The sequence below is a fragment of the Salvelinus alpinus genome, chromosome 5, assembly GCF_045679555.1.
Source record: "Salvelinus alpinus chromosome 5, SLU_Salpinus.1, whole genome shotgun sequence".
Classification (NCBI taxonomy): Eukaryota; Metazoa; Chordata; class Actinopteri; order Salmoniformes; family Salmonidae; genus Salvelinus; species Salvelinus alpinus.
In genome coordinates, this window is record NC_092090.1 from 46,781,256 (window position 1) to 46,799,696 (window position 18,441).

Below are 18,441 nucleotides of genomic sequence, written 5' to 3' on the forward strand. Positions count from 1 at the left end.
GTGGTAACCATCAGCCTCTAAACAGGAAACACAGCTATACAAGGATGGCTGACATTTCAAAAATACAGATCCACTCTAATAGGCAACTTGTACCTGTCAATCATCTCTTGAGGTCCCTGGTCCATGCCCATCCCCTCCCTCTCCAACATGACAGCATCCAAGTAAGCATCCTCCCAGAACTGGACCTGGTCCCACAGTGTAGAGCGCTCCTTACCTACACAAATATAACACACACTGCTTATCTGTGTCCAAAAGGACACACACAAACACATCATGACCACAATCACAAGGGCACACAAAAACACAAAACTAGTGTTACTGTACAAAATCATCACGAGGTCAAAATCCCCTTCACACTGACAACTACGTCACCCCACACTCGCCAGTAGACATGCATTAACAGACACATGATCCCACAGAACCTTACATAACTGCACACACGCACACGAACACACCTGACCTTGTGATTGTTGAAAATGTGTTTGTCAACCAAGAGACATTTTCTCTTGTTTACTTATTCATAGGAGCCGTGCTACATTGTTTACAATACAAACCCCTCAGTGTGATGGGAAATCCAGTGGTGGTAAAGATCAAAGCACCACATCAAAGCACCAGACAATACACAAGTGAGCACCAGAGCCCAGGTGGGCATTGCATCCAAGCATAAACATAGAAGGTCAAAAGATGAAAGAGGTCAGCCCTACTCAGAGAGAAGGTTTCCATGGCAGCATCCTCCAGCTGGTCCCACATGGAGCTCTTGTCGCGCCCTGCAAGGCGTTCCCGGGACACGCAGCAGGGAGGAAGAGGAGCAGCAGAGCAAAGAGGGTTAAGCTCAAAGCTGAGTGGGTTAATGGCAAGCCAAAAGCAGAGAGAGAGGAGTGAAAGGACAAAAAAATTGACCCAGCCTCATTCACTTCAGACCTACCTTCACGCTTTATAGTACAGTTCATGCAGTGTTAGTCAAATAGTGAGACAGAGTTTTAGATAAAGAGTTTGACGAATCATGTATATATGTAGCTGGAAACGGCAGATTTATGGAATATCTACATATGCGTACAGAGGCCCATTATCAGCAACCATCACTTCTGTGTGCCAATGGCACGTTGTGTTAGCTAATCCAAGTTGATCATTTTAAACGCAAAACACCAGTCTCAACAGTGAAGAGGGGACTCCGGGATGCTGGCCTTCTAGGCAGTTGCAAAGAAAAAGCCATATCTCAGATTGGCCAATAAAAATAATTGTGTACCATTGGTACACAGGAGTGATGGTTGCTGATAATGGGCCTCTGTACGCCTATGTAGATATTCCATAAAACTCTGCCGTTTCCAGCTACAATAGTAATTTATAACATTAACAATGTCTACACTGTATTTTTTATCAATTTTATGTCATTTTAAAATCGACAAAATTTGCTTTTCTTTCAAAAACAGGAAGATTTCTAAGTGACCCCTAACCTTTGAACGGTAGTGTATACACACACACACACATACAGTACCAGTCAAAAGTTGACACACCTACTCATTCAAATCAAATTGTATTAGTCACATGCGCCGAATATAACAGGTGTTGCAGTGAAATGCTTAAAAATACTGATAAGAAGTAAAAGTAACAAGTAATTCTTCTTTATTTTTTACTATTTTCTACATTGTAGAATAATAGTGAAGACATCAACACTATAAAATAACACATATGGAATCACGTAGCAACCAAAAAAGTGTTATATTTAACTTAACAAGACACGTCTGTTAATTGAAATGCATTCATTGAAAAGTGGGTTGAGAATGCCAAGAGTATTTTGAGTAGGTGTGTCTAAACTTTTGACTGGTACTGTATATCTGTGTTTTGCCTTATAGGAAGGATTCACTTTAAAAAGGTAGACTTCGCGAGATGACGTTACAACGAGCAGCACCGCAGATATGAGATGAGCACGATGCAAGACAGCAGACACGTTTAGCCTCGCGCTTCAACGCTCTTAGATGTGGAAATTGACCTAATATTTTGTTTACTTTGTGCATGCAACATCTTGCTGAGTCTACTACATATTTACTGTAACTTTTTACCACAAAGTTGAACAGAGGGAGACTAAAGAAGACACGAGTAGATATTAAACCATAGCCTTTCTAAAACATCAGCCATCTTGGAACATACCCAGCAGGCCATCACACAGGTAAATCCTCATGCTGATGTCCTCCAAGGGCTGGGCGGGAGGCCCCTTAGCCAGGACAGGCACAAGTTTTGCCTTCGCCTCCTTCACACCAGGCTTCATCTTTTGGGTCTTACCCTGGGCAAACACCACAAAACATAAATCATGGGGTAATTTCATCTTGCCAAAGATAGTCAAAAATTGGAATCACCCCTCAATCCTGCATTTACAAGATTGACATCCACAGGTAGACTTCATGTCCCACAGGGAATGCATTCGCACATCTAGAAAACACCCCCAAAACAAAACAATTGCACTAATATTAACTGGTGAATCAAGCAGTGTGATCAGCCAGGAAGTATTTTCCACTCACAAACACTGAGCTGGTGGCCGGGTTGGTCTCAATCTCGCTGTCGGACAGTGTTCCCCTGGAGAGGTTGAGGTGGGGGGCTTGCCTGCCACCCAAGCCCTCCCCAGCGGTGCTACTCAAGTCACTGTCAGCTCCCAGCGTCTCCCCTGAGCTGTTACTTATCTGGAAGTGTCAGGGGTCAAAGTGTTAGGAGACTAGTGAATATCAGGCATACAGATACACAGAGAACTCACACTGAGTAAGGCTAAGGCTAAAAGACACACAGGATGTGTTCGACTAAGGCCAAAAGAGACAAGAGTTAGATCAGTACTCCTCAACCCTGCTCTTGGAGAGCTGTTTTTTTTGAGAATCACTGAGTTACACTAAGGCTAAGAAACACTGGGGATGAGGTAGATTAGTATGACACGTACGGTTTTGGTAAGAGCCATTGTGCCAGGCTGAGACAAAGCAAGACAAGAGATGAGTAGGACCAAAGTTAACAAAGACTAGAAATTATTCAAGCTTGGAATTTGGTAAGATTGGGAAGCAACCTGTTTGGGATAAGTGTTACTGGGGATGTATGGCTTGAGCTTGAGTGTAAACCTTGTAAGACTAGACTAAGGATAGAAATCACACTTTGGGAGTAAGCGGTCCTTGGGATGAGTCACACGGAGGTAAGGTTGAGAGGGGTTTAGGATTGGGGTGAGATTGTTTCTCTGTATTGGCCATGCCCTACCACTGTGCTGGCCTCTGAGTCCTGGCTGGTGCTTCTGGTAAGGACTGGTGGTTCAGTGCTGGTCACAGACTCTGTGTCACTCTTCTGCAAAGCAAGACCAAGAAAAAGAGAGGTGAGCAGACAGAGGCATATAGAAACAGTGGAAATGAACTTCTTTTCAAGGGCCGTAGTGACTCCTGTTTTTTGTCATCTCCTTAATACTAATTCACAAGTCCATGCCATCAAAACCCAAACACTCAGTCTACAACCCTGGTTGCCCAGGTCTATATCAGACTCAGATTAAAAGGCAAGAATGAGAATCAGCAGATATTGTGGCCCTCAAGCGCCAGAGTTGGGAGATAACCGACATGAAAAATGTCAGATTCCACGTGCTTCGCTTAGTTACAAGAGCTGGCTTTGGAAAATAACAGACCTGGGATCCGGAGGTGATGCTGAGGCCACTGTCAGCACTGATCTGGGACTTCTTCTCCTCCGTGTCGGTCAGCTCAGGGTGCTGTTTCTTAGCCCCCTCCGCTCCTGCAGGATACATGTTGTTGTCAGCACGGGTGCCATGGGCACTTCCACACTGCCCCCTTACTGAGTGTCACATGATTGGCAACTGGCAGAGAGGTGGGGGGGGTGGTGACCTAACTGCTATTGAAAGGCTCGCACACGTCGCACTGAATGTGGATTTAGCGTTCGTCTTCCGATCTGACTGACGACACTTTTCACACGATTCTCCATGTGAAATTGGTGCGCACTCGGTTTGCAAATTACGTTCAGAGGTGCAAGGTACTCTCTGCCTGCAAACGCTATTGGTGTGTCTGACCTCGAACACCATAACTTTGACCGGAAAAACTGGCCCTAAAATAGGGACACTTCCATTCAGCCGGAGGATCTTGTCTTTCTTTTTTGTTGTGGAATTCAATGAACAAAAGTAACAACAGCTATGTTGTTTTTTTAATATTCAGGAAGCATAAAAAAAAGAATAAATAACAATAGCTCATGTTCAGTAGGCCAAAACAGAAGTAAATAGCCCAAAACAGAGAGATACTATCTCATTTGTTTTCGGTTGCAAAACATTGGTACGTGTGCCCTAATGAACATGATCCAGTGGTCAGCTTTCAAAGGACCAATCATGTGACTTTTTAGAGGCAAGTGGAGAGTGCAAAATCAGTAGGAATATTGATGGATGTAGATCAAACTGTAATTGACAAAAGGCAGATACCAATATAAAAAGAGGTCAAAGTTGACATACAGACTCAGGCAGTTAGACATGCAGACAAACTGAGGGACAGTCAAAATAGGGGACCATTTTCTGCACAAGTTTGCTTTTAGACAAGCATTGAACAACAGCACTTTTGTTAATATATCAGTCAGTTGTTGCAGAAACACCTGGTTATGACTCACATAATGCACCTCTAGGAACATTTTACTACAATGAAACAAACGCTGGCCTGCAATCTGTACATTTTGAAGAGTCCAGGATATCAAACCTTTACATTGGAAGAAAGTACAGTCAATTATAATAGTTCAATGCAAATGTAACCATGACTTCTGTGATACATTTGGTCATGCAGCCAAGAAACCTGCAAGCAGTGTTTGTACTCTAACAAACTATTATGTATTCATTCATGGCTCAGCTATCTGATTTGGGGAAAAAAGTACAATTTACCTTCTGGCCGTGAAGTGATTTTCCAGAAAAGGACATTTGTTAAATGAAATGCCACAACTGTCTTAACCTTGACAGAACCTCAAGAGCCCAGGAAAAACAGGGAACGATTGGGTATGTGTCAGACAGACTACGTTTCCAACGACTATTTCACAACTCAGGGAATAAGAATGGAACGAGTTGTTGGCAAACATATGACAGAGTATCTCTATGGAGAGTAAGAGACTCACTAAGTTATGACTCCTGATTTGAGATATGCAGGCGTAACTCAGTTATTCCACTGATACCCAAAATGTACAAACCGTTACGAACACACCTCAAATCAAGATTATAGACCTAGTCCTAGAATCATTATCCATGTCAACATGATCACTTATATTAACTATTTAAATCATTTGTGACTAATAAACATAAGTAGGTCGGGGAAAGGTGGAGAGAAGGGCGTGGAAATGTTAAGAGCTGGCAGTTATGCAATACCCCCAGTCTTTTTTGTGTGTGAAAAATATCTTACTCTGTTGTTTTTCCATAGCTTTTTGCTTATCCTTTTCATGGTGCCTGCTCCACAATTCTACCCAAGATGCATTGCAAGCAAGGAGAGAAAGACAGAGAGAGTGTCAGAGAGCTGGTTGAGTAGGCAGGTATGGAGGATGAGCATTAGATAAACCATAACATAAAACAAAATTAGGCATTCAAAAAATCTGTTATTTTAACAATTGAGGATGTTTTGTAATGTCTGAGAGTAGTCACATTTCAGCTTGGCAATATGGAACACTATGACATAATTATATGTATGCAAAGTTTGATCCATTGCCAGTTACTGCTACTGAGGTGTAACATTACAACACACCCAACACTCCTGGACCATGGTCCTGGAGAACCACACAAGGTGGAATACTGGGGTTCCTTTCAAATGTTCTGTGACCGAGGTGCTAACTTATTGGCTAGCAGTGTGTGGCTCTCCAGAACCAGGGTGACTGAGGCAGCAGGGCTTTGTGAAGGGCATGGAATGGGGGTGGAGTGGCCAGCCAGCTAGCCAGCAGGTTGAATGGAGCTGTTGCAGAAGCAGGGGTGCAAGTCTCAAAAAGACATTCCGTAGAATTGAAGCTGCATCTTCCCAAAGAGAAAAAAGGGGCTGGTGAAGTGAGCTTAGGTTGGGAGATTGAGGGAGTTGGGTGAATCTGTCCCCTGTATACAGACCCAAAGTAACATTTGAGATAGTAGAACGGTGGTCGAAAGGGGAAGCAATGCATCGCTCCTTTTCCACGATGTTCAGTGTTAATTAGCCCTATCCCTCAGCTAAACTCCAACCGTGGCTTGCTAACGGTGAGCATGAAATTTGTCTCTTCCTTGGGCCTGTTTACTGGGGAGTGACGCTCCACCCGCCATGCTAGAGCTGAGAGAGCTGCTACTTGTACAGCACGCTTTAAGGAAACCTGCAGTAAAGGCAGAGACAGGTCTTCAGACTCCTTAGCACGGTACTGCAGATTTTGAGTTGAGAAGACAACGGAAAACGAAGACATGCAGTCAAGGTGCTAGAAGGCAAACAAAGGAGGACTCCACGAGAGGAGGCGGCAAACTGGGGCACTCAACATTCAGAGAAGGGTGGGTGGGGAGGGACACAACACATCCAGGCCGTGGGTGGTGGGCTCAATGCAAATATTTCACACACGCCTACACCGCTCAAGGCTGTTCCAATCTCGCACACATAGCAACATATTATCCAAGGCCAGATCTGGAATTCAAATGTGGTTATTTGTCAAATTTAATTAAAGTTGCATGATGTGCAAATATGCAACCTGTGTCCAAATATTATGGCAAACCAGCATATTGTATTTACGTTCTAAATATATTTCAGAGTTTTACAGCTTTAAATGCTGACCATTGGGCGCACATCACTGGTGTGGGTCAAAGTGAATGGAATATCATAAGGGGCTCTTTTTTAATGGAAGGGAAAGCACGCCCCTTGTTGCCTGGTTGGAGAGAGGTGGGTCAAGGGGTAGGGCAGGGTTTAGACTGGTGAGCAGGGGGGGCAAGGGGTGCTCTCAGAGTGCATGCAAGGGGGGATGGGGTGGGGTACACACCAATGGAGGCAATAAAATTCTCCTCGTTCAGACTCCGGGTGTCAAAGTGGCGGGTGCCTTTGCCCCCCGAGGTGGGGTGCGACAGTTGGAGACGGGGAACCAGGAGGAGCCCCGGGGGCTTGGTGCCCTCCATGCGGGGAGATGGGCTCCCTTTGCTGCCCGGGCTGCTTGCAGCGTCACTGGGGCTCTGCTTGCGCTTCTCTGGGTCTACTGAGGCCACCAAGAAGGAAAAAGGGAGAAGAATAGGGAAGAAGGGGAAGAGATAGTAACGAGAGAAGAAACAGTGTAGAGTTGCAGTGGGAGGTTTGAAGGTTAGAATAGACAGTTGTTTGCAGGGGTGTGAACATTTAAAACGCTAAAATGAAATTGGGTTCCTTAACATTTAGAATAATCCCAAACCGAAAAAACATGTTTTGTTGTCCCCCCCACATAATTAAAATAGCAGTGCAGTGATCACAAAACATATTTATATATTATTAATATGTTATAGCCTAACTAGAAAAGTTGTGTAATTTAATTTAAATATAACTTTAGTCTACTTTGGTGAATTTGCGAGGCATGCAAGACAGATTACCAAGACATATAGATGGGTTAGCTGACACGAAAACGATGCGCATACGTCCGTGAGTTGTGATTGAGGTTGGCCAGATAGCTACCAACACTGACAAGAAACTGCCATTGTAAGTAACTCATTGTAAGTAACTAATTTCAGCTAGTTTCATCTTGTTCTTGTTTTGAGGTATTTTGACATATTTTATGTCAATGCAAATATGGCAAAAATTCACTAGCTTAGCTAATCGTCAACTGTAAAGATGTATTTGAGAGACAACAAGTGCTCATTGTGCAAATGTATTTATGTTTTCAATAAACATTGGAGACTAAATATAGTTTACATGTCAACAATCTAAGCCAACCCAGTCTGTTTTGCCCATAGTTGCTAAACAACCAACCCGTCTATGCACAAAATTTTTGCTGCCGGCCCCCTCCTCGCTCTTCATCACGCTGGCTCGCCTGTAACTATTTGGACTAATGATTACACACACCCTTGCTCTTTCTCTTCGTTAGTGATACGAGTGTGTTCAGTCTTCGGTCTGTTGTGTGTAGAATATCCTAGCTTATTAATTGATGATAGGCCCTGCTTTACTGAAGTTGCGAGACATTGTAAGCCAAGAAATACAGCTTTTGATTGCCGATGCATAGGTCTAGTGCACGGTTCTGACTATCTGCCTGGTGACCGACCTGCCTATACTGTGCCCCTCCCCTCTCTCTCCATCCCTTGCTAGCTATCTATGAAAGATGCGAGTGTTTGTATTCTTGGAAGTACGGCAACTAATCAGTTTCTTCCGTTCCAAAAATACTGAATCTTAGGAGTCGAATCTTAACACTAAGAGATGTGAGTCGACACGCAAGGAGTCGAGGAATCAATTATTTTGGAGTCGACACTACGTCATCGTCGTTAACAGTTGGAAAAAAAGCAGAGAAAGGCAAGCAACAGCAGCGAAGTCCTGTATTGCAATACTTTAAGAAGTTAGATGAGGAAGGAAATGTAAACTTTGCAAAGTGGAATTGAGGTACAGTAATGGTAGAAGAGGTGCAATGCTTAAACATCTGAAAGGGACGCACTGAGACCCAACCCATTGCTGGCAGCAGCGAAGCTGCACTGTGAATTTGAGTGGAATTTTATTAAACGTTATCGTTTGTCATATCCCTAGTTGTTTTGTCTTCTGCTCTTATGACCCAAATTTGCTCGGTGAATGCTTAAACAAACTGCAAAAGTCACCTAAAAATGAAGCATGCGTTGGCGGTACTGACTCAGAGAGATTAAACCAGAACTCACTGCTGTAAAAACATATTGCTTACTTTTCAAATGAGTTGCTAGAAGAAATTCTCCAGATTGCACTCCATTTCCTATCCAATACTTACGTTGCCTTTAAATAAGTGGAGTATATGAAACGCTGATAAGCACTTTCAAACAAGAATCAAGCATCAGTACCTTTCATTTTTTCAGAGGAAATAGTTAAGTCATAGTTTTGGGAGGGGGAATGACATGCTGATTGAATGTGTCCGTTGAGAGAAAATGTCGACACTTTCATTCGAGTATAGGTTTCTGAACGTTACCTTTGGTTTGGTAGTGGGTGCGTGCTATTTCCAGCAAAACGAAGACGCTGGCCATGCCTCCAAGCCCGGCATTGGTGTATGAGTGTTCCAGACTAGAAACGGTGCACTTCAGTATGTCTAACATGCCCTTGTACACCTTCCTGCTAATCTCCTGAAGAGTAGAACACACACAGAGTTTAATTGTAAGGTGTTATTTAATTAAAATGTTCTTTCTCCCCCTCTCTTGCCCCATTCCTTTCTCCCCACCTGGGTGGGTGGAGCCACTCACCACATCACGGATGACCTCCTGCCTGACATCCTCCTCTGACTGGACGGCCCGGTTCAGCTTGCTCAGCACGAAGACGCGTAGCTGCTCGTTCTCCAGCAGGCGGCGCACCTTCTTCATGTTGAGCCAGCCCACGCCTTGGCCCTCCAACACGCTCTGCACCACCTCCTTCAGGAACTGCTGGTTCTCACTGGGACGGACACAGCTCTGGTTCAGTCACTCCGATCACACTCCCCTTTTTTGTATGTCACCATTGGCTCTTAAGTTAGACAACCCTTCTCCTAAAGGGGATTGATATATTACCTATCCAGGTCTGTAATTTGACATTATATTGAAAGTTTATGACAACCAGCTTTTGCTTTTGATGGCCAACATTATACCATGAAGACATTATGCCATGAAGGTGGTAAACTAATTTAAATAAATGTCAGTCAGCGTTAGTCAGTCAGCAATGTCCTGGTAATACAGTCTCATAGGGGTCTGTTACCTGGTGTTGTTGGCACGACCCTGGGGAGAGGGGGACTCTCTCTTGACCGTGGGACTGTGCTTAATGACCGACGACTTCTGGTCAACGAGGGCCCTGGGGGGACCGCGGGCGCCTCCTGCAGGAGCCATATAGAACAGTGAGGTCTCTCTAGTAAATACCATGGAAAGCACAAAACCATAACAAACGACAAGTCAGAGACATACAAACAGAAATACTAGCTGAATTGATACAGGATGAGCTTATACACTTCACTGCAAAGCCCCCAAATCACACTACGATGTACTAATTAGATAACCACATCAAAGACTAATAGACAAAGAAGATGGGACCCATCCTGCATATATGAAAGGACACACACATTTTCAGGGGCAGGGACACTAGCTAATGACTAGCTGAGCTACAGGTTTCATATTCAGACACTAAAAGATGAGGGACAGATCAAAAGGGACATCACTCAGAAGGAGTCAAAATGGCGCTGTGTTTGGGCATCACACATTAGCAGATGTCAGATTGGAGCGGAATCTGCATGGCAACAAGACAGACAAGTTGTGTCATGCAGAAAAAGAACGAAAAATAAAGATGGGTCAACAATCACACACACGGCTAACGGGAAGATACATATGGTAGTGTTCATACTGTTAGTCACCTTGTACAGTTAGACAGACACACACTCACATGAACGCACAGTGCCATGTTATACAAAAGTATGGTGGATCACTTGCAGAGATTGGGCCTGTGAACAATATCATTATCAAACTGATTATAATATTGTTGCGCCTACATAGCTTACCCACTGGGCAGACCTCAGTTCAACGTCTTTTTTGGTTTACATTTGGTTGAGTTGTCACATTTTGATTCCCTTACGTTGATGACTTTTTGCAAATCCAATCAGTTTTCCACGTTGGAACTTGGAAACAATGTCGAGTCAACCACCACACTGAACATTTAGGCAATGCCTTGAAAGTGAGGATACAAATAAAAAACACCCACCAAAAATGTATTGGTTCCTTGTCATAAACAGACATCATCTGTTACCGGTATACCCGATTTTGTCATGGCATTACGTATGCATTATTGTAGGCTCTATGACCGCATGTTACCAAAGACCTCACCTGACAATGATGCCATTTTGCCCCACATTTTCCGAAGTATCGTCCATAAGTTGTACAACATGCATCACAGCACTTCAAATAATTCCATTCCATTTGATCATTGTGGTACTGGTACAGATGCTCATTAACCACAAAGCCAACTAAGTGTCCAATGACAACTCCAATCAAAACCGGTGACTATGAGTTTAGGAAGTAAGACAGAACAGCACTCTTGGTGCTGCGAAATTGCACTGCTTAATTCAATTATAAATTAAACAGTGATTAAAACTAACTCACAGCATTGGAAGAATGATGTCATGCCTTACCTACAGGGTGGCAGTTTTGATTGGCTATGGCCTGCCTCCACTGGCAAGGTGATGGGAGGTGTAGGTGTGTATGTGTGAGACCAAAGAGGTGGCCAAACATGCAAATATAGCTTCTTGCTTGGCTTGGAGAATAATGGGAAAGCTGATGTTAACCAACTCGAATCAACATCTTGTCAGGTCCCATACAATACTGTGGAATGCAGACTTAGATTGGCACAACAACAAAAAAGAATGGCATCATCTTCGCAATTGTTAATATGGGATGCACAGCTTCTAACAAGCTAAGATTGTAAGGGCCAAACCCAAACTAATACAAAGACGTGTAGATGGGTGGAGTGACTCTGCAAACTTTAGTGATTGGGGCAACAGTCACTGTGGATGGTGAAAGACAACAGAACAGACTCGATGTATGGCGATGAATCATGTCTCGATGGTGCATGTCAGGTGACAGAGGATTGAGGGGGTGAGCGAGGAGGATGCTGGGAGACGTAGTTGACTGGCTAGGAGAAGCATGCAGCCCACACAGTTTTTAAAGGGCGGAACCCACCTTCTCCGCTCCCCGGGCCGGCCTCTGTAATTATCTCCATTAGAGAATTTAGTCCAAATACTGGACACAAAACCCAGAATTAGTGCAGAGAAGTGGAAAGAGGGACAGAGAGGGACACCGGACCATACCGAACCAGTCTGAACATCAACCCACAACACACATGCACCGCAACACACTGACAGAGTGCACAAAGAAAGCAGAAAAGACCGAGGGAGAAAAAGAAAGTGCGAGGGAGACAGATCAAGGAAGGGGGCAGCACATTTTTAACAAGAAAAAAAAAAAGTGTGACTTAACCTAAAAAGGTTATAGCCATTAAATGTCATGACCAATCAGATTTAGGTTACTTTTGTTAGGATCCCGACATATTTAGGGTTGGGAGAAAGCATTTGCCAATTTTAAGTGTCTATGTCCAGAAGAGCACGAGTTTATGGGCCCTCCGACCATAGAGAACTCAGACGGAGAACACACAAGAATGATGGAGAGCCACTGAACAGGCGAGCAAGAAAGGCAACAGACTGCAAGGAGATCATGTCAGTTTAATTTAAATTCCAGTCCACTTGGGTAATCAATTGTACTTCAATCAATGAAATGAAAAATCCTCATCGAAAGCGATGGGTAATTTGCCATTCAGGAACTGAATTCATCTACAAATATTGAGTGGACTTGAAATCAGACTTGACCCCAACCCTGCTGGGAAACCAAGAGAAAAACACAAAATTCCAGTGAAAATGCCACATAAAGGGGATAATATGTATGCAAATTAAGAGATCTGTCGTCTATAAATGTGTGCATCGTCGCACATCAGACTCCCACCAAACAGAGAGGAATAACAAGCTAACAGAGGGAAGGACATGGATATACATGAATGAAAATACAGGTATATCTCCTAGTATGCAACCTGAGTAATATGGACTCAGATAGGTAGGATCGAATAAGGGTCAAAGACGGAGCTAGTTATAGGGCAAAACGAACTACCACACCAGACAATAACATACCGGGACTGTCTGGGCCCGGGCTACTAGTCGGGCTGTCATCTGAACAGTCAATTCAAAACAAAATCACCATCAAAGGAAAAAAGAAACAAAGGTTGGTTTATGGCAGCTGTCACACACAGTGTGGGGGTATTGAGTTTAACACATGCATTTCTTATTTTCTCTCACAAATGTTCTCATAACAAAAATCAGGCAACCATGTGGGATTGGGAACATAGAAAACGAGGTACTTGAGAGAAAATTCTAACTTTTGTCAGGTCCTCAATATCCACCTAATGCCATACATCAACATGGCAGTCCAGAGGGGGACAACTACAAATTTAGAATGAAAGTCTATTCATTCTAAAAATACAAATATATAATAAAAAATAAAGATTTCTACAAACCTTCCTCAATTTCGTCCTCTACGTCAAAATTAAAATATTCTATATTTTTGTAAAATTAAACAATTAGAGGGGAAAAGGCAAAAGGAAAGAAGGTAAAAATCTACAATATAAAGTTGCATAAATGCTATACTGTGTGGCCTAAACTGGCTTGCCAGACATTTCAGCATGAGCACTGAATGCTTACTTGACATACTGTCAATACTACTCCTGGCTACTCTACTTAGTGCAAACAAAGCAGCAGCTTCTGAAGAAGAAATTAAAGAAGTTCAACATGTCAGTCAGAGTTACACATTATGGTCATCTAATCTCCTTCCTTCTCCACACCATTGAAAGTAGGCCTAAACGTCAAGAGAAAATCTTACTTTTAAAATAAAATATTCTGTTAACTCATACCCAAATAATGTTGTTAACTCATCCCATACTTGTATTTGTGGCAAAACCATAAATTGGAGGAGAAAAAAACGTTGGCTGAGCTGGCCAATCAGCAGTTTTAAATGACTGGTATACGCTGACACCATTCTGTTGTTGGGGTATGCCCACATAATTCAAACACAGAAAAGCTACTTTTGAACATACTTAAATACAAAATTGGAATTAAAACTATTTCCTCATATTAATTATAGGTCATATTTCAAAGAATTCTGGAAACACTGGACAGTTACTTTAAATGATTAAGATGCCTTCAAATGGGAATAGCTTATGCTCAATGTGTCTTGTCATGATACGGTACATACAATATTGTAGAAATGTGCACTCTGGTGATATTTGCACTCCAAATATTATCATTTTTAATGCCCATGACAAAACGAAAACATTTATACTTTGTAACCACTGCAAGAGCTGTATGACAATCCTTTGAACTTTGAAAGGGCATTGTTTTAGTAGAAAGCCTGCCTCTACTGCCTTCAACTAACAAACCTGACCGCAATCTGCTGTAGGGCACAACAATTGTACAGAAAACAGATAGGAGGGGAATACAGCCACAGAGAGTGAAATTGAGAAGGAGATGAGATGGATAAAAGGTCAAAGAAATAAAAAAGAAATAAAAAATGAAGGATGAGTAAACATGAAAGGTGGACAAAACAGGGAAAAGGGCTCCATTTAGTACTGTACCTTTGAGATTGGGAAAGGGCCCAGCCCCAGCGGCCTTCTCCCTCAGCCCCCCCTTATTGGGTACAGACAGGTTGGAGAGGCTGAAGCTGGTGCCGTGGTTCTTGTACAGATTACCTGCAGTGATGGAGAGAGAGTCGCTGATGACCGATGAAGTCTCGCAAAGAAAACAACATGTCTCACCATCCTATAGTATACCCATGATGATTTGCAACCTAACGTCAAGTTCCACTTCAATCCCTACCTAGCAAATATTGTCAATTTCTGGTTGTAAACTGTACATTTCTGGTTGTCTTCCTGGGTGAGAAGCCCAGCAACCAGTATTACCCGCCGAGTAACCCTTACACATTCCCCCTTCAGTGTTTTGGAGGACAAAGTGTATCTGTCACCGATCCAGCCTTTTCAGGTCTGTGATTATCATACAACTGAAATAGGCCCTGGTTGAGGAAACTCACTAGCAAAGGACATGAGGCCCCCAAAGCCATCGCTGCTGTTGTTGGAGATGGTGGAATTTGGAGAACTGTTGCGGGAGTCGCCCTCTCCGTCCGACTCGCCGGGCAGCTTTAGACTGCTGGGCCTCAGGGGGCGTTGGGCTCTGTGGAGCAGAACATGTGTTAGAGGTCCGGAGGGAGTGTCACCTTTTGTTAGCGTAGTTTTCCGACTGCTACACCAGAGGCATATCATAGATGCAGAATTCAGAAGCTGAGAGACTTAATTAGGTGTGTATGTTTAAGAGATGTATACATCCCTGTTTTTTTTTTAAACTATGGTTTTCAGAATGTGTGGCTTATGATGCTTGTTTGTGTGTACAGTGTTATGGCGTAGGTGTGTTGTAACATACTTGTTGCCGTTGAGGTTCTGGTTGAACCGGGGCGTGTACGTCTCCTCTTGGTCTTCTGCCTCAGGGTCCTCCTCAGCAGGGAAGCCATACTGAGGCTCAAAGTAGGGGTTGTCGTACTCTCCCTTCTTATTGGCTGGTCCCACCGGGGCGGCGTCTGGAGGAGGTCTGGAGAAGGGAGGAGCGCCCAATCCCGGGACAGGGTTCTGTAGAGCTACACTGGCCAACGCCTCCATTTCCACTGGTTCTGCCTGCTCCTGGACACAATGAACATCAAATGGTTACTAATGGTTGATATTAAATACACTTTAGATTGCCACTTTATAAGGAAGGAAAAAAACTCAAGCAAAGATATAAGTATTGCCATTGTGTTCTCACAGTTAACAGTTATAAACAAATTCAAACGTCAGTTACCAAAAATGTCAGTTGCTAAAAACAGTGTTAACTGCATCATTTTATACTGGTGTAAATTGAGCGGTTCACTGACATTGTTGACTCCCTGAATGATTGTGCTGGGGCTGGAGCTGGCGGTTGTGCTGGAGCTCGAGCGGAGTGCTTGTCCATCAGGAGGGTCAGGAGCTCCATCGCCCCCCTCGGGCAGTGCCTTCTCTTGAGGGAGGGGACCCTCTCCTCCCTTGAACTCCTGGAAGTCCTGGAACTCCACTTCGCTGGCATCTCCCAGTGCAGCGTGGGTAGGGGGATCCAGGTCTACGACACCAGAAGACAGATATTAGTTGCTATTGATGGCCAACGGGTCACAAAACAAAATGTTTAGCTAGTGACTATCTGAAAGGAATTGGTTATTTTAGGTTTCCATTTTTCAAGATGAAAACAACTCTGTTATTATAATAAGGGGGAATTGAGAGTTTTGTTTTTGTCATAACAGTAAGTATGTGTAAGCTGGGTGGTTCTTGGGCTGCAATTACACAGGCAGCTCAATTCTGATCTATTGTTCATGAATTTCACTGATTCAGATCAGCTCTTCTGCCAATAATTAGGCAAAAGATTAGAATTTGGTTTCCTGTGTAAATGCAGCCTTGGTGAAATAGCACAGATACGTACTTGGCATGTCCCCTTGGATGTCACATTTGATCATTTCGTTCACCAAGTCTCCAAGTGACGAGTAGGAAGAGCTGGAGTCATCGTAGCCAGCCTCGCTGTCGCTGCCACAGAGACAAAACAGAGTGGCATTACCCTGGACGCCATCTTGGTGACACCGTACACGTCTACAGAAGGCTAACCAAAAAACGCTAACTAAACCTTTATTTCAGACTCAAATTAACCTCAATTGATATGATACATCATTTCTAGCAAGACTAGCAAGCTAACTATTGAGCTAACTAGAAAATCTACTAGTTAATGTTTAGAGTTCGCCATCTAGTGTTGTCTATCAACATTCTATAGCCTACCATGCTGCTGCTTCTGCAATGTCTCCGCCGGCCACACTTGCACACACACACAGAGAACTCAAAGATCAGACACTGGAAAGGACCTCCCTTCAGATCTAGTTTTTATATGCTAAATGGCTCACTAACAGGTTTTCCACATTGCAAAATTGCTTTTAGACCTTTGGCAGTACCTGGCACTGAAAAAAATCTTTCATTTAACATTTTGTCAATTATGTTATCACAGTAGTATCAAAGAATCGTTATGCCTTCCAAACGTGGAGGCGTCAGTGTTTTTTTTACCTGTCGTCTGTGGGGTCCGAGTCATTAGCCTCATCCTCTAGGGGTCCGCTGATGGCCTCGGCCAGCTGGGAGCTGCCGTCGTACACGCGGTAGAACACTGGCTGCAGCTGGTGGGCGAACCACTTGCCCTTGTCTCCGATCAAAGATGGGTCATACACGTCTGCAGAACACAGAGGTACGCTCAGAAACATTATGAAACCTTCAAACTGCCTGTATTGCTCAGAGAAATATACACTGCACAAAACATTAGGAACACCTGCTCTTTCTATGACAGACTGACCAGTTGAATCCAGGTGAAAGCTATGATCCCTTATAGATGTCACTTGTTAAATCAACTTCAATCAGAGTAGATGAAGTGGAGGAGATAGGTTAAACAAAGGATTTTTAAGCCTTGAGACAATTGAGACATTGATTTTGTTTGTGTGACATTCAGAAAGTGAATCGACAAGACAAAATATTTAAGTTCCTTTGAACGGGGCATGGTAGTAGGTGGCACACACACCGGTTTGTGTCAACAACTGCAAAGCTGCTGGGTTTTTGATGCTCAATAGTTTCCTGTGTGTACCAAGAATGGTCCACCACCCAACAACTGTGGGAAGCATTCGAGTCAACATGGGCCAGCATCCCTGTGGAACGCTTGAACACCTTGTAGAGTCCATGCCCCGACAAATTGAGGTTGTTCCCATTTGACCTAAAGAAAGTGCAATAATTGATAGCATAATTTACTTTTTACTTAATCCTTTACACACGTGGAAATTGGCCTATATGGATAGGGCTAAATTGAAATGTTTCTTACGGAAGAAATATGAAAGGCATATACATAACAATTGAACAGTTTGGAGATAATTGGAAAAGTATTAGACCAAAAAGTGAGCACACAACAGTTCACCTGACAAGACTGAATCCAAACATTACACTGTTGATTTCATGTGCATTTTACATTTACTGTACTTTTGCCGCATTTGTAAAAACTCTGGATCCATCCAGTAACATGATAAAACTGTTCCTGGAAAAGGTGGGGTAGGTACAACAAAAGACAAACATTTAGAAGGGTTTGAGTGAGAGAACTAAGTGGCCACACACCGTTCTAAAGTTTGCACAGTTCCTAAGCAATTTCAAAGCCCTTTTATGACTCAAAGAAGAGTCTTCAACTATAAAGGTACTTTTCTGAGCTCTCCTGCTGTGCCGTGGGGGAACTGTAGCAAGAATACTTGTAGTTGTATCGCATGGAACACAACCGTGCAGTCACACAATTACTGTTCTTGTTTACGCAGTCCAAAATGGTTCATTGTAAAATCGCAATCTGGGTCAGATGTGCATTATTTGAAAGCTTGGTGTTTTGCCAACATGACTAGCTAAGTTGTAAAATATTATCTTACCGTGTTAGGCTTTCACAAGAAACAGATTATAATTTTTGGTGCGCATAGAAAGGAAGCATTAGTACATTCAGGTGCGTGTCCTGCGGCAAATTTTCGTCACAATAAACAAACATAGGCTCATTCTGTTCAGAACAACCCAGGGTATGAGGCCATGTAATCTTGTAAGTGTACGTCAAACATAGTGACCATAAACATTGACACTGTATATGATAAGTTTTAGGATTTGGAAATGTTAAGTGCACATTTGGACTGTT

The 18,441-nt window shown here is 43.1% G+C and overlaps 1 protein-coding gene across 17 annotated transcripts in view; it reads right to left on the reverse strand.

Moving 5' to 3' along the window:
• The window catches only part of LOC139576272 (MAP kinase-activating death domain protein-like), an 80,293-nt gene that overhangs the window by 21,787 nt on the left and 40,065 nt on the right, over positions 1 to 18,441 (reverse strand). For 4 of the 17 annotated variants that reach the window (XM_071402173.1, XM_071402169.1, XM_071402163.1 and 1 more), the window contains 18 exons: positions 16,809 to 16,968; positions 16,183 to 16,286; positions 15,608 to 15,828; positions 15,124 to 15,377; positions 14,738 to 14,877; positions 14,286 to 14,399; positions 11,795 to 11,854; positions 9,831 to 9,945; positions 9,347 to 9,533; positions 9,079 to 9,229; positions 6,961 to 7,170; positions 5,391 to 5,447; positions 3,641 to 3,744; positions 3,229 to 3,312; positions 2,517 to 2,675; positions 2,149 to 2,281; positions 705 to 767; positions 94 to 214 (listed from right to left, as the gene is read on the reverse strand). In XM_071402173.1, coding sequence (XP_071258274.1) covers positions 94 to 214; positions 705 to 767; positions 2,149 to 2,281; positions 2,517 to 2,675; positions 3,229 to 3,312; positions 3,641 to 3,744; positions 5,391 to 5,447; positions 6,961 to 7,170; positions 9,079 to 9,229; positions 9,347 to 9,533; positions 9,831 to 9,945; positions 11,795 to 11,854; positions 14,286 to 14,399; positions 14,738 to 14,877; positions 15,124 to 15,377; positions 15,608 to 15,828; positions 16,183 to 16,286; positions 16,809 to 16,968 — 2,437 coding nt within the window. The remainder of the gene's footprint in view (positions 1 to 93; positions 215 to 704; positions 768 to 2,148; positions 2,282 to 2,516; positions 2,676 to 3,228; positions 3,313 to 3,640; positions 3,745 to 5,390; positions 5,448 to 6,960; positions 7,171 to 9,078; positions 9,230 to 9,346; positions 9,534 to 9,830; positions 9,946 to 11,794; positions 11,855 to 14,285; positions 14,400 to 14,737; positions 14,878 to 15,123; positions 15,378 to 15,607; positions 15,829 to 16,182; positions 16,287 to 16,808; positions 16,969 to 18,441) is intronic. The other 13 variants (XM_071402175.1, XM_071402174.1, XM_071402171.1 and 10 more) reach the window with 9 other exon arrangements.